At 45.3% G+C, this 14,053-nt stretch overlaps 2 protein-coding genes across 2 annotated transcripts in view; one reads left to right on the plus strand and one right to left on the minus strand.

Annotated features, from left to right (window-relative positions):
* Window positions 1-379: 379 nt before the first annotated feature.
* glt8d2 (glycosyltransferase 8 domain containing 2) overlaps window positions 380-14,053 on the plus strand; it is a 43,094-nt gene continuing 29,420 nt past the window's right edge. Inside the window, exons 1-2 of the mRNA XM_072454241.1 lie at window positions 380-427; window positions 11,805-11,888. Coding sequence (XP_072310342.1) covers window positions 409-427; window positions 11,805-11,888 — 103 coding nt within the window. The 5' untranslated portion in view covers window positions 380-408. The remainder of the gene's footprint in view (window positions 428-11,804; window positions 11,889-14,053) is intronic.
* LOC140367014 (uncharacterized) lies at window positions 2,654-4,401 on the minus strand. Its single transcript, XM_072453302.1, has 2 exons — window positions 2,906-4,401; window positions 2,654-2,834 (listed from the first exon to the last, which is right to left on the minus strand). Exon 1 carries the CDS (start codon window positions 4,368-4,370, stop codon window positions 3,351-3,353), a length of 1,020 nt encoding a protein of 339 aa, XP_072309403.1. The 5' UTR covers window positions 4,371-4,401; the 3' UTR covers window positions 2,654-2,834; window positions 2,906-3,350.

Raw genomic sequence — 14,053 nt, forward strand, 5'->3', positions numbered from 1 at the left:
AAAAATACTACTTTTTGTTGTTTGGGTCAAGTTAGCAGGAAGCCTGGGGCCAATGAAAATTGGTCTGAGGGCCGCATTTGGCCCCCGAGCCATAGTTTGGACATGCCTGGTTTAGATGTTTGACTTTAGTGGTGGACGATCTGCTTCTGGAAGGTTCCACAGTTCGGCATGAAAACGCTTCAAAGATGTTTACCTGAAAAACACCATGGAAAAAGTATGATATCACCTCTCCTCAGATCTGACTCATAACCCTTCAACAGAGAGTCCTTAAGGTTCATTTACAAACGTCTCAAATAAAACCACGTGGAATCTTTCGCTCGATCTGGTGGAAGGAGAAGCTGAAACGTTACATTTTGTTTGACCGTTTGTTTCTCTTTTGTTTCTCAGACATAGAAGTCGATATGGGACATGGCGCTGCTCAGGAAAAGTAAGTTCAACACGTTTAAATAATCGTTTGTTCAACACATTTAAATCATCGTATATTCAACACGTTTAAATCATCTTCAGTTCAACACGTTTAAATCATCGTTTATTCAACACGTTTAAATCATCCTCAGTTCAACACGTTTAAATCATCTTCAGTTCAACACGTTTAAATCATCCTCAGTTCAACACGTTTAAATCATCCTCAGTTCAACACGTTTAAATCATCCTCAGTTCAACACGTTTAAATCATCCTCAGTTCAACACGTTTAAATCATCCTCAGTTCAACACGTTTAAATCATCTTCAGTTCAACACGTTTAAATCATCTTCAGTTCAACACGTTTAAATCATCCTCAGTTCAACACGTTTAAATCATCCTCAGTTCAACACGTTTAAATCATCCTCAGTTCAACACGTTAAAATCATCTTCAGTTCAACACATTTAAATCATCTTCAGTTCAACACGTTTAAATCATCTTCAGTTCAACACGTTTAAATCATCGTTTGTTCAACACGTTTAAATCATATTCAGTTCAACACATTAAATCATCTTCAGTTCAACACGTTTAAATCATCCTCAGTTCAAAACGTTTAAATCATCGTTTGTTCAACACGTTTAAATCATCTTCAGTTCAACACGTTTAAATCATCTTCAGTTCAACACGTTTAAATCATCGTTTGTTCAACACGTTTAAATCATCCTCAGTTCAACACGTTTAAATCATCTTCAGTTCAACACGTTTAAATCATCCTCAGTTCAACACGTTTAAATCATCGTTTGTTCAACACGTTTAAATCATCTTCAGTTCAACACGTTTAAATCATCTTCAGTTCAACACGTTTAAATCATCTTCAGTTCAACACGTTTAAATCATCCTCAGTTCAACAAGTTTAAATCATCTTCAGTTCAACACGTTTAAATCATCTTCAGTTCAACACGTTTAAATCATCGTTTGTTCAACAGGTTTAAATCATCTTCAGTTCAACACGTTTAAATCATCCTCAGTTCAACACGTTTAAATCATCTTCAGTTCAACACGTTTAAATCATCTTCAGTTCAACACGTTTAAATCATCTTCAGTTCAACACGTTTAAATCATCCTCAGTTCAACACGTTTAAATCATCTTCAGTTCAACACGTTTAAATCATCCTCAGTTCAACACGTTTAAATCATCGTTTTTTCAACACGTTTAAATCATCTTCAGTTCAACACGTTTAAATCATCTTCAGTTCAACACGTTTAAATCATCTTCAGCTCAACACGTTTAAATCAACCTCAGTTCAACACGTTTAAATCATCCTCAGTTCAACACGTTTAAATCATCTTCAGTTCAACACGTTTAAATCATCTTCAGTTCAACACGTTTAAATCATCTTCAGTTCAACACGTTTAAATCATCTTCAGTTCAACACGTTTAAATCATCTTCAGTTCAACACGTTTAAATCATCCTCAGTTCAACACGTTTAAATCATCCTCAATTCAACACGTTTAAATCATCCTCAGTTCAACACGTTTAAATCATCCTCAGTTCAACACGTTTAAATCATCTTCAGTTCAACACGTTTAAATCATCTTCAGTTCAACACGTTTAAATCATCCTCAGTTCAACACGTTTAAATCATCTTCAGTTCAACACGTTTAAATCATCGTTTGTTCAACATGTTTAAATCATCTTCAGTTCAACACGTTTAAATCATCCTCAGTTCAACACGTTTAAATCATCTTCAGTTCAACACGTTTAAATCATCCTCAGTTCAACACGTTTAAATCATCGTTTTTTCAACACGTTTAAATCATCTTCAGTTCAACACGTTTAAATCATCTTCAGTTCAACACGTTTAAATCATCTTCAGCTCAACACGTTTAAATCATCTTCAGTTCAACATGTTTAAATCATCCTCAGTTCAACACGTTTAAATCATCGTTTGTTCAACACGTTTAAATCATCTTCAGTTCAACACGTTTAAATCATCTTCAGTTCAACACGTTTAAATTATCCTCAGTTCAACACGTTTAAATCATCTTCAGTTCAACATCTTTAAATCATCTTCAGTTCAACACGTTTAAATCATCCTCAGTTCAACACGTTAAAATCATCTTCAGTTCAACACGTTTAAATCATCCTCAGTTCAACACGTTTAAATCATCTTCAGTTCAACACGTTTAAATCATCCTCATGTGACCGGATCGTTCCTGCGTTGTGTCTTAATTGAGTGGCCACGAGACACGGTTTTATCCGTTTATTCTGGTAAACAGAAACACAAAAATAAAGTCAAACGTGCCACGAGGCAACTCCAGCCCAAACTCTTCCCCGCACGGAGATAACAGAAGGGCAAATAAAACATACCTGGTAAACAGAAACACAAAAATAAAGTCAAACGTGCCACGAGGCAACTCCAGCCCAAACTAAAAGGGATATAACACAATTAAATCACACTACATAGAAAACATGAAGGACGACCCGAAGGATGACTGACCTCTTCCCCGCACGGAGATAACAGAAGGGAAGAGGAAGTCACGTCCATCACATTTATAGGGGAAATATAAGGAAACACACGAAGAAGAAGAAGGGGGCTGGAGGACATCGACAGCACAATAAAACAAACACCAGGCATGTTGAACATAATATTAAACAAAAATAATATAAGATTTTGTGTGATTATACATGAACTGGTTACATTCACCCCCTTAGAATTACACAAAATACCAAAAGCACATAACATCGGCTGCTAAAAAGAAAAAGGAAAACGGCCAATATATCAAAGATAATCTACTCAAAGAATAAAAGGCAATAAGCGGTGCCATTTACACCACAAAATAGCAACCATTCACAATGTGCATAGGAGTGTTATACATAAATATCAAGTAGCCCAACAGAATCACAAGTGCTGGCACCAATCAAGAGAAAGGAAGCCACTGAAATCAAATAGTAATAATAGGAGCATGAACTCTCTCAGGTCCGAACAAAGACTCCACCTGAGTCATAGATTCAATCAATCTACAGACTGGCTTAACAATCCTACCAAAACGAGTGGTAAGGTTGTGACCCAAATCAGAAAGGTCATCGGAAAGTTTGTGTACCTCATCACACGGGGCCAAGGGAGCACCAGCAAACTCGGTGGGAGAGTCACAGGACATCACATCAGGTTGTATTCTTTCATTGGGGGACTGCTGCTGGACCCAAGACGTGGTGCGGTCAACACTAGACTCACTCAAACTTGGGGGGGCATAGGGCAGGGAGGATTCAGATTCCCCACCCACCACGGACACTCTGGGTTCCTCTGGGACAACATCGACATCAGCGATAGACTGCGCTTTTGTCACGTCCATTGAAGTATCTAGCGGCAAGAAGTTGACTTGAAGAAGTAAGTTGCGATGCACAGTCTTTTCATTACCCGCTCGGTCTCGGATTTTGTATATGTGGAGGTCTGGTTTCGAAGCAATAACATCGTAAACAACTGCCTCCCACTTGTCTGACAGCTTCCTTTTTCCTTTGACTCCTTTATTTGCCAGCAGTACACGATCCCCAACAGAAAGAGGTAAGCCCTTGGTTCGCTTATTGTACTGGTCCGACTGGTGTTTCTGTTCAACTGCACTGTTTCCGTGTGCCAAGATCATGGCGGAACGAAGGTCATCCACAAGTGACTTGACATAGGTATTGTAGTCGCACACTGAGCCATCATGGAGAACACTCTTGAAGAGGAGATCAACAGGTAACCGGGGAACCCTCCCGAACATCAAATAGAAGGGCGCAAATCCTGTTGTTTCATGAGCAGTACAATTATAAGCAAATGTCAACGATTGAATCATCTGCGGCCATCTCTGCTTCGTCCTTGGGGGCAAAGATCTCAACATGCACCCCAACGTCCTGTTAAACCGCTCAGTGATGCCATTGCCCATGGGGTGGTACGGTGTGGTATGAGATTTGATGATGCCGCCCATTTCTAGCAACTCTGCCACCAACTCACTCTCAAATGTAGCACCTTAGTCGGAGTGGATGCGCTGAGGAAAGCCATAAATGCAGAAGAATCCCTCCCAAAGCTTCTTAGCCACATTCTTTGCAGTTTGGTCGCGGCAAGGGAATGCATGTGCCAATTTAGTGAAATGGTCAGTGACCACAAGAACATCAACCGATTCATTGTTGTTGTCCTCAGCAGACCAAAAGTCAATGCATACCAACTCCAGTGGCACACTGGTCTTAATGTTCTCCAGTGGGGCTCTGGCAGACGGTTCTGGAGCCTTACTGAGGACACAACGTGGACACTGTCTTACATAGTTGCGGACGTCTTTTTCCATCTCATACCAAAAGAACCGCTGACGTGCCAATGACAGAGTACGTGGCTGCCCTTGGTGACCTGCATTGTCATGGATGCCAGCGAGTACAGACGACTTGAGGGACTCTGGAACAACAAACTGGAAGCGCTTGTGCTTGGTCAGAGGATCCTTAGTGACACGGTACAGAATTCCTTCAAGAACCGTCAGCCTCTCCCACTGCTTCAAAATCCTAAGGACCTGCTGGTTTTCATGGTCACGCTCACGTCTGGAAGGCCTGCGTTTCCGGTTCACAAAGAAGGTAACCCTGGAAACAACAATATCACTCTCCTGGTGGGATTGGAGCTCATGCTTGGACAACACTGACGACAGGCAAGGCTCAGGGCCAACAAGCGCACCTAGATGGCCGGCTAAAGAAACAGCACGATGTCTGGACGCAACCTCCCAGTCATTGGACGCCGATAGGACAGTGGAGACTTCATCCTCAGACATGGAGACATTGACTGCAGTTGAGAAAGCGGGGCCAACCAATGACTGAGGCTGACAGGTCAGATGAAAAGCATCCTGCACAGACTCCTCCCTCATTTCACAAGCCTGCTTCAACAGATCAATGTATGGCTCAGAAAGGAGACGCTCAGCTAAAGGTTTGACAAAAGGCCGTCGACTAAGGGCATCTGCAACAACATTCAGCCTACCAGGGACATACTTAATGTCAAAGTTGTACGGGGCCAGTTTGGAGACCCACCGCTGTTCACAGGCATCCAGTTTCGGCTTGGTCAAGATGTACGTGAGCGGGTTATTGTCAGTCCAGACGGTGAACTGATGACCTTTGAGCCAATGACTGAATTTATCACAAGCTGCCCACTTGAGAGCCAAAAATTCAAGTCTATGAGCAGGGTATTTAGCCTGGCCGCGGCTTAAGGACTTGCTAGCAAAAGCAACCGGTCTTGCCCTCTCCTCACCAGCAGGCACCTGAGAAAGAACAGCCCCAAGCCCGTGGAAGCGTCAGTGGAGAGGATAAAAGGTCTATCAAAATCTGGGTGAGCCAGAACCACACAATCAAGGAGAGCGGTTTTTAATTTCACAAAAGCTCCCTCGCACTCTGGGGTCCAATCCTGTGGTGTTAACTGTCTGTATGTACCAGGTTTACATCGGCCCTGACCACCCTTGGTCCTCCGCTTTTGGCCAGCTGTCAAGGCATAGAGTGGCTTGGCAATACGGGAACATGCAGGGATGAAATGTTGGTAAAACAGGACCATTCCGAGGAAGGATCTGACCTTCTGCTGGGATGGAGTACAGCCATCAGAGTCCATCAAGTCCTCCCTCCTGAACCCAGAGATTGTGCTCACCTTCTCCTGATCCACAGAAACGCCGCCAGCGCTAACAACATGACCCAGAAATCTAACAGATCTTCTGAGAAAGTGACACTTCTTTTGAGAAAGCTTCAGGTTACTGGATCTCAACCGGGAGAAGACAACACTGAGACGACTCAAAGACTCCTCCTCAGAAGGTGCAAACACCAACAAGTCATCAAGGTAGCAAAGAAGGTTTGAGAAGTTGAGATCACCGAAAATGCTAAGCATCATTCGCATAAAGGAGGCTGGACTGTTGCAGAGGCCCTGGGGCAAGCGATTGTACTCATAAAGGCCGAGGGGCGTAGTAAAGGCAGTGTAATGCCTGTCAGACTCATGAAGAGGAATGTTGTAGAACCCTGAAGTCAAATCCATAGTGCTGAAGAAGGCATTTCCTCCAAGGGCAGCAAGGCAGTCTGACTGGTGTGGTAGTGGATGAGCATCTTTAACAGACCTAGCATTAAGCCAACGAAAGTCCGTACATAACCGCAAGTCTCCTGACTTCTTCCACACCAACACCAGGGGAGAGGCATATTCACTGATGGACTTGCTGATTATGCCTCTTATTTCCATTTCAGACAAAACTTCCCTCAATTTCTGATAGTGAGCTGGCGGAACTCTGCGGAACGGCAGCCGAAAGGGACGATCATCAGCTAAGTGAATCCGATGGACAAACTCCTTAGCCTCCTCACAATCCAGACTATCCCTAGAAAACACATCCTTAAAGCCCAACAGTAGGTCAGCCAGCTTGCACTTCCACTCATCTGACACTTCACAACCATCCATGTCAATGTCACCGAGTCCACAGTCCTTCAGTAGCTGCACAGGGTCAAACTGGCTACTTTGGTGTCCAGAGAAAACAGGTGCTGAACCTAACTGGGTCTTACACAGGCCCTGGGTAACAGGAAAGTCTTCCATGGCCACACAGGGGAACACGTCAGCTAGCTTTGCATTACGCCGCAAGGTAACAGCAGTCTGCGTGGGATTGAGGACCTTCATGGGAACCCAGCGATCACCCCACATTGGCGTAACAATTCGACCAACCATGATGTTCTTGGGTGTGGAGCGTGCGGATGTAGGCTCAACAATGACCGTGCTGCCAGGGGACACAGGAGCAGATGCTGGCAGCTTCCCCCAAACAATGTATTCCTTCTGAGGAAGCAGCGTCACAGCCTGTTGTAATCTCACCGTTCCCACCATATCAGGAACCTCTGGGCCCAACCACCGGGAGGAGCAACTCAGTATTTGAAGAAACAGTTCACAGTCAGGGTCGGATGTAGGCGAAGATAGCATTTCCCAATATTTCTCCTCAGATTTCATCTTCTGGACAACGGGACGGATAACATTAGTGCCAACAATAAACTCATCCCTCTGCCCAGGCACTAGAAACGTTGGCACCACAAACTTCAAGCCATAGATCTCAATGTCCAAATCATAGATACATTTAGGTTGAGTAACAAGACCACCACAACCAATGAGAACCACCTGCTCGGGGACAGGTTGTGGAATTAAGACCACACCTGCTTTCAACCTGGCCTCAGCTAATTCACTAAGTGTACATGACATGCTACCTGAATCAAGCATCCCTCTCAAAGATATTTGATTGTTCACTGAAACAGGAGCATAAAACAGTTCACTAGCTCCCTCAATTCTTTGAGACCCAACCAGAACGACAGTCTTGTCCTTGGGGTAGCTTTTACAACAGTCAACATACACAGAGTGAGGATCAGGAGGATTGTCGAGGGTATCTATATCACTGCCCATGTTGCCCCTCTTATCACATAGGCTGACTAGTTTAAATCAACAGCAGGCGGAGCGGTGACTGACGCGGGTCTGGTCTTCTGCACACATTCATTTCTCATATGACCGGGCCCAAAACAGTTAAGACACAGTCTGTACAATCTACAATGAGAGTGAGTGGTGTGTTCGCTGGAACCACAAACCTGGCACGCTCTGCTTTGGGGACGCTGAGGGAATTGACCGCGACCTGCCCTCTGCCTGTTGTTAGTTACTGAAGCAGTGCACAGGGAGAGAACTTTGTCAAACATGGTCACCATTTGCTGAGTGACAGGTTCTGGTGTGGCATTAGCTGAATTGTGTGGCGGGCCCACTGTTCCCGACGGCGGTTGTGGAGACTCATAGGCAGCTTTGGGTGGACAAAAGGGAGTCAGTTCAGCAGAGTCCTGAAGATCGCAGGAATAAACAGGGGCTTGAGCAGACAAGGCACTAGTCACCAAGTGCGTGTTGGCCGCAACACCTTTTATCCGCCCCACATGACTATCCAAGCGGCGCTGGACCTCAGCAGCTGTCCACTCCTCGGGGGGCTTGATTTGAAATGACAGAGAAAGAGCAGGGTCAGGACAGTGACTTATGAACATCATCACAACCTCAGCGGTGGGGTCGTCCACACATTTCCCGCGCCTCCTGAGGCACTCATCCACAGCATCAATAGACTTATTGAGACGGATCCAATAGTCCATGGCATCCTCACCACCCCTCGGTATAGTGCTATAAAAGTCTCTCATTGGCATGTTGGAACATGTGATCTCACTGAAGTTTCGTTTTAGGATGTCAAATACAGCAGCGATCAACTCACTCCCACTCAGGTCAGAGCGGCAGCGGAGTGACACCTTAACCATATCCCGAGCTTTGCCTGTCAATCTGGACATAATCAGTTCATACTTTTGCTCAGACGTCTCACAGCTTGTTCTAGACAGGTAACATCTCATCATTCCCTCCCATTCTTGAATGGAGAATGTATCAGTGCGGTCACCCCTGAAGAACGGTGGGGCTTTGGCTTCAGACTGCACCATTACTTTGAGCTGTGAAGCCTCCAGGCGACTGGGGAACATACTGTCAGTAGCAGGTAGCTGGGTGTGGCAGGGCGGTTTGTGCATCGTGTTCAGACTGTTTGCGATACTATCCCCAATTTGTTTTGCCAAATCAGTTATTATGCCACTAAGCGCATCATGTGTAAGAACACGTGTGGGATCTGAGTGTGCATTAGCAATAGGAGTAGAAGTGGCAATCGGTGGGCTCAATACAGTCTTATCACTAACAGAGCGTACATCATTAACACCAGCATTCAGTGCCATGCCTCTACCAATGCAAGGTGGATTAGGGTTAAACATCTTGGCCAATATATATACGTTTCAAACTCAGTCTCTTTTTTTTTTTCACAAAGTCACTTCACACAGTCAATAAACCATAACTCCGCACTGCAAGCCTAAAACCTGGCAGACAGTGCTGAGGGCAGCACTCCTCGGCGACGCGATGACGTCACAGGACCACAGCACGCAGCGCGCCGAAAGTGAAGAGGGGGGCGGCACCAGCAGAGAAGCCGAAGGCAGCAGCCCGGGATGAGAGGACCACTGAATGGCGCTGGCACGGGTCGAACGGCACCAAGTGTGACCGGATCGTTCCTGCGTTGTGTCTTAATTGAGTGGCCACGAGACACGGTTTTATCCGTTTATTCTGGTAAACAGAAACACAAAAATAAAGTCAAACGTGCCACGAGGCAACTCCAGCCCAAACTCTTCCCCGCACGGAGATAACAGAAGGGCAAATAAAACATACCTGGTAAACAGAAACACAAAAATAAAGTCAAACGTGCCACGAGGCAACTCCAGCCCAAACTAAAAGGGATATAACACAATTAAATCACACTACATAGAAAACATGAAGGACGACCCGAAGGATGACTGACCTCTTCCCCGCACGGAGATAACAGAAGGGAAGAGGAAGTCACGTCCATCACATTTATAGGGGAAATATAAGGAAACACACGAAGAAGAAGAAGGGGGCTGGAGGACATCGACAGCACAATAAAACAAACACCAGGCATGTTGAACATAATATTAAACAAAAATAATATAAGATTTTGTGTGATTATACATGAACTGGTTACACTCAGTTCAACACGTTTAAATCATCTTCAGTTCAACACGTTTAAATCATCCTCAGTTCAACACGTTTAAATCATCTTCAGTTCAACACGTTTAAATCATCCTCAGTTCAACACGTTTAAATCATCTTCAGTTCAACACGTTTAAATCATCTTGAGTTCAACACGTTTAAATCATCCTCAGTTCAACAAGTTTAAATCATCTTCAGTTCAACACGTTTAAATCATCTTCAGTTCAACACGTTTAAATCATCTTCAGTTCAACACGTTTAAATCATCTTCAGTTCAACACGTTTAAATCATCTTCAGTTCAACATGTTTAAATCATCGTTTATTCAACACGTTTAAATCATCTTCAGTTCAACACGTTTAAATCATCTTCAGTTCAACACGTTTAAATCATCTTCAGTTCAACACGTTTAAATCATCTTCAGTTCAACACGTTTAAATCATCTTCAGTTCAACACGTTTAAATCATCCTCAGTTCAACACGTTTAAATCATCTTGAGTTCAACACGTTTAAATCATCTTCAGTTCAACATGTTTAAATCATCTTCAGTTCAACACGTTTAAATCATCGTTTGTTCAACACGTTTAAATCATCTTCAGTTCAACACGTTTAAATCATCTTCAGTTTTCAGATTTGCAATCAAACCTGAAACGTTCAAGAGCAGACGGCGTTTAGCCGCTCAAAGCTTCAGCAGGGTTTAATATCAACCGACTTTACGGCCGTTTCCAAAGCACGGCCATTTTGTAATTAAATAAACTCGTTAACACAATGAATAACACATTAGTACAATTTAAAAACCGTTAAAAATGAGATGTTGACTGTAAATAAACTAAACGCCGTAAAACTACTTTACTATTAACTACTTTTTACTGGAGTGCGCTGTTAGCATGCTAGTTGTTAGCATGCTAGTTGTTGTCAGCATGCTAGTTGTTTGTTAGCATAATAGTTGTTGTTAGCATGCTTGTTGTTGTCAGCATGCTAGTTGTTGTCAGCATGCCAGTTGTTGTTAGCATGCTAGTTGTTGCTAGCAGGCTAGTTGTTGTCAACATGCTAGTTGTTGTCAGCATGCTGGTTGTTGTTAGCATGCTAGTTGTTTTCAGCATACTAGTTGTTGTTAGCATGCTGGTTGTTGTCAGCATGTTAGTTGTTGTTAGCATGCTAGTTGTTGTTAGCATGCTAGTTGTTTTTAGCATGCTAGTTGTTGCTAGCATGCTAGTTGTTGTCAACATGCTAGTTGTTGTCAGCATGCTGGTTGTTGTCAGCATGCTTGTTGTTGTAAGCATGCTAGTTGTTTTCAGCATACTAGTTGTTGTTAACATGCTAGTTATTGTCAACATGCTAGTTGTTGTTAGCATGCTAGTTGTTTTCAGCATACTAGTTGTTGTTAACATGATAGTTGTTGTTAGCATGCTAGTTGTTGTCAACATGCTAGTTGTTGTTAACATGCTAGTTGTTGTCAGTGTTAGCGTGACAGTTTTACACTTTTTCCACGGCAAACGGTTTCAAATGAACCAGTTCTGTTCTAAAGACTATAAATCAGGTGCAGCGCATGTAAATTATACCATTTGGACACTTAAAATGACTAAATGGGAACATGATGTATTTATTTAGTCAACAGTTTTGTTTTCTGTGGATCTTTGCGCAAACGCTTAAATGATAAACCTGCTCAGGATGTTTGTGCTCGTGGAGGAGGACGAGGCTGAAGCACAAAACGTACATAAAATAAACTGCAGCTCAAACCACGTGCACAGCTCTAAACCACGTCCTGATGCTCATAAACCTGTGGTGTTTACATGTTTGCACGTGACTGTAGCATTGTCCGTGTCGTTGTTGTTCAGTAAACAGGCTGCTGGTGGCGCTGTTGCTGCTGTTTCTGTGTCTCCTGCTGCACTCGGCTCTGCTCAGAGGAAACACACACACAGGTGCTTCTATGTTCTTTATTCACCTTCATTTACAGGTCTACAGTCTCAGGTCTACAGTCTCAGGTCAACAGTCTCATGCCTACAGTCTCAGGGCAACAGTCTCAGGTCTACAGTCTCAGGCCTACAGTCTCAGGCCTACAGTCTCAGGCCAACAGTCTCAGGCCTACAGTCTCAGGCCTACAGTCTCAGGCCTAGAGTCTCAGGCCTACAGTCTCAGGCCTAGAGTCTCAGGCCTACAGTCTCAGGTCAACAGTCTCAGGCCTACAGTCTCAGGCCTAGAGTCTCAGGCCTACAGTCTCAGGCCTAGAGTCTCAGGCCTACAGTTTCAGGCCTACAGTCTCAGGTCAACAGTCTCAGGCCTACAGTCTCAGGTCAACAGTCTCAGGCCTACAGTCTCAGGCCTACAGTCTCAGGTCAACAGTCTCAGGCCTACAGTCTCAGGCCTACAGTCTCAGGCCTACAGTTTCAGGTCAACAGTCTCAGGCCTACAGTCTCAGGTCAACAGTCTCAGGCCCACAGTCTCAGGCCCACAGTCTCAGGCCTAGAGTTTCAGGTCAACAGTCTCAGGCCTACAGTCTCAGGCCTAGAGTCTCAGGCCTACAGTCTCAGGCCCACAGTATCAGGCCTACAGTCTCAGGTCAACAGTCTCAGGCCCACAGTCTCAGGCCCACAGTCTCAGGCCTACAGTCTCAGGCCTACAGGCTCAGGTCAACAGTCTCAGGCCCACAGTATCAGGCCTACAGTCTCAGGCCTAGAGTCTCAGGCCCACAGTCTCAGGCCCACAGTATCAGGCCTACAGTCTCAGGTCAACAGTCTCAGGCCCACAGTCTCAGGCCCACAGTCTCAGGCCTACAGTCTCAGGCCTACAGTCTCAGGTCAACAGTCTCAGGCCTACAGTCTCAGGCCTAGAGTCTCAGGGCAACAGACTCAGGCCTACAGTGTCAAGCCTACAGTCTCAGGCCTACAGTCTCAGGTCAACAGTCTCAGGCCTACAGTTTCAGGTCAACAGTCTCAGGTCTACAGTCTCAGGCCTACAGTCTCAGGCCAACAGTCTCAGGCCTAGAGTCTCAGGCCTACAGTCTCAGGCCTAGAGTCTCAGGCCTACAGTCTCAGGTCAACAGTCTCAGGCCTACAGTCTCAGGCCTAGAGTCTCAGGCCTACAGTCTCAGGCCTACAGTCTCAGGCCTAGAGTCTCAGGCCTACAGTTTCAGGCCTACAGTTTCAGGTCAACAGTCTCAGGCCTACAGTCTCAGGTCAACAGTCTCAGGCCTACAGTCTCAGGCCTACAGTCTCAGGCCTACAGTTTCAGGTCAACAGTCTCAGGCCTACAGTCTCAGGCCTACAGGCTCAGGTCAACAGTCTCAGGCCCACAGTATCAGGCCTACAGTCTCAGGCCTAGAGTCTCAGGTCAACAGTCTCAGGCCCATAGTCTCAGGCCCACAGTCTCAGGCCTACAGTCTCAGGCCTACAGTCTCAGGTCAACAGTCTCAGGCCTACAGTCTCAGGCCTAGAGTCTCAGGGCAACAGACTCAGGCCTACAGTGTCAAGCCTACAGTCTCAGGCCTACAGTCTCAGGTCAACAGTCTCAGGCCTACAGTCTCAGGCCTACAGTCTCAGGCCTACAGTCTCAGATCAACAGTCTCAGGCCTACAGTCTCAGATCAACAGTCTCAGGCCTACAGTCTCAGGCCTACAGTCTCAGGCCTACAGTCTCAGGCCTTCAGTCTCAGGCATAGAGTCTCAGGCCTACAGTCTCAGGCCTACAGTCTCAGGCCTAGAGTCTCCGGGGCAACAGTCTCAGGCATAGAGTCTCAGGCCTACAGTTTCAGTTCAACAGTCTCAGGCCTACAGTCTCAGGCCTACAGTCTCAGGCCTACAGTCTCAGGCCTTCAGTCTCAGGCATAGAGTCTCAGGCCTACAGTCTCAGGCCTACAGTCTCAGGCCTAGAGTCTCGGGGCAACAGTCTCAGGCATAGAGTCTCAGGCCTACAGTCTCAGTTCAACAGTCTCAGGCCTACAGTCTCAGGTCTACAGTCTCAGGCATAGAGTCTCAGGCCTACAGTCTCAGGCCTACAGTCTCAGGCCCACAGTCTCAGGCCTAGAGTATCGGGGCAACAGTCTCAGGCCTAGAGTCTCAGGCCTACAGTCTCAGTTCAACAGTCTCAGG

Source organism: Eucyclogobius newberryi, unplaced genomic scaffold, assembly GCF_026437365.1.
Source record: "Eucyclogobius newberryi isolate DKJ021-1_F unplaced genomic scaffold, fEucNew1.0.hap1 SCAF_2, whole genome shotgun sequence".
In the NCBI taxonomy this organism is placed as follows: Eukaryota; Metazoa; Chordata; class Actinopteri; order Gobiiformes; family Gobiidae; genus Eucyclogobius; species Eucyclogobius newberryi.

Excerpts from the sequence above, each read along its gene's own strand:
- LOC140367014 (XM_072453302.1), bottom strand. The coding sequence starts at position 4,370 with ATGGGCGGCATCATCAAATCTCATACCACACCGTACCACCCCATGGGC.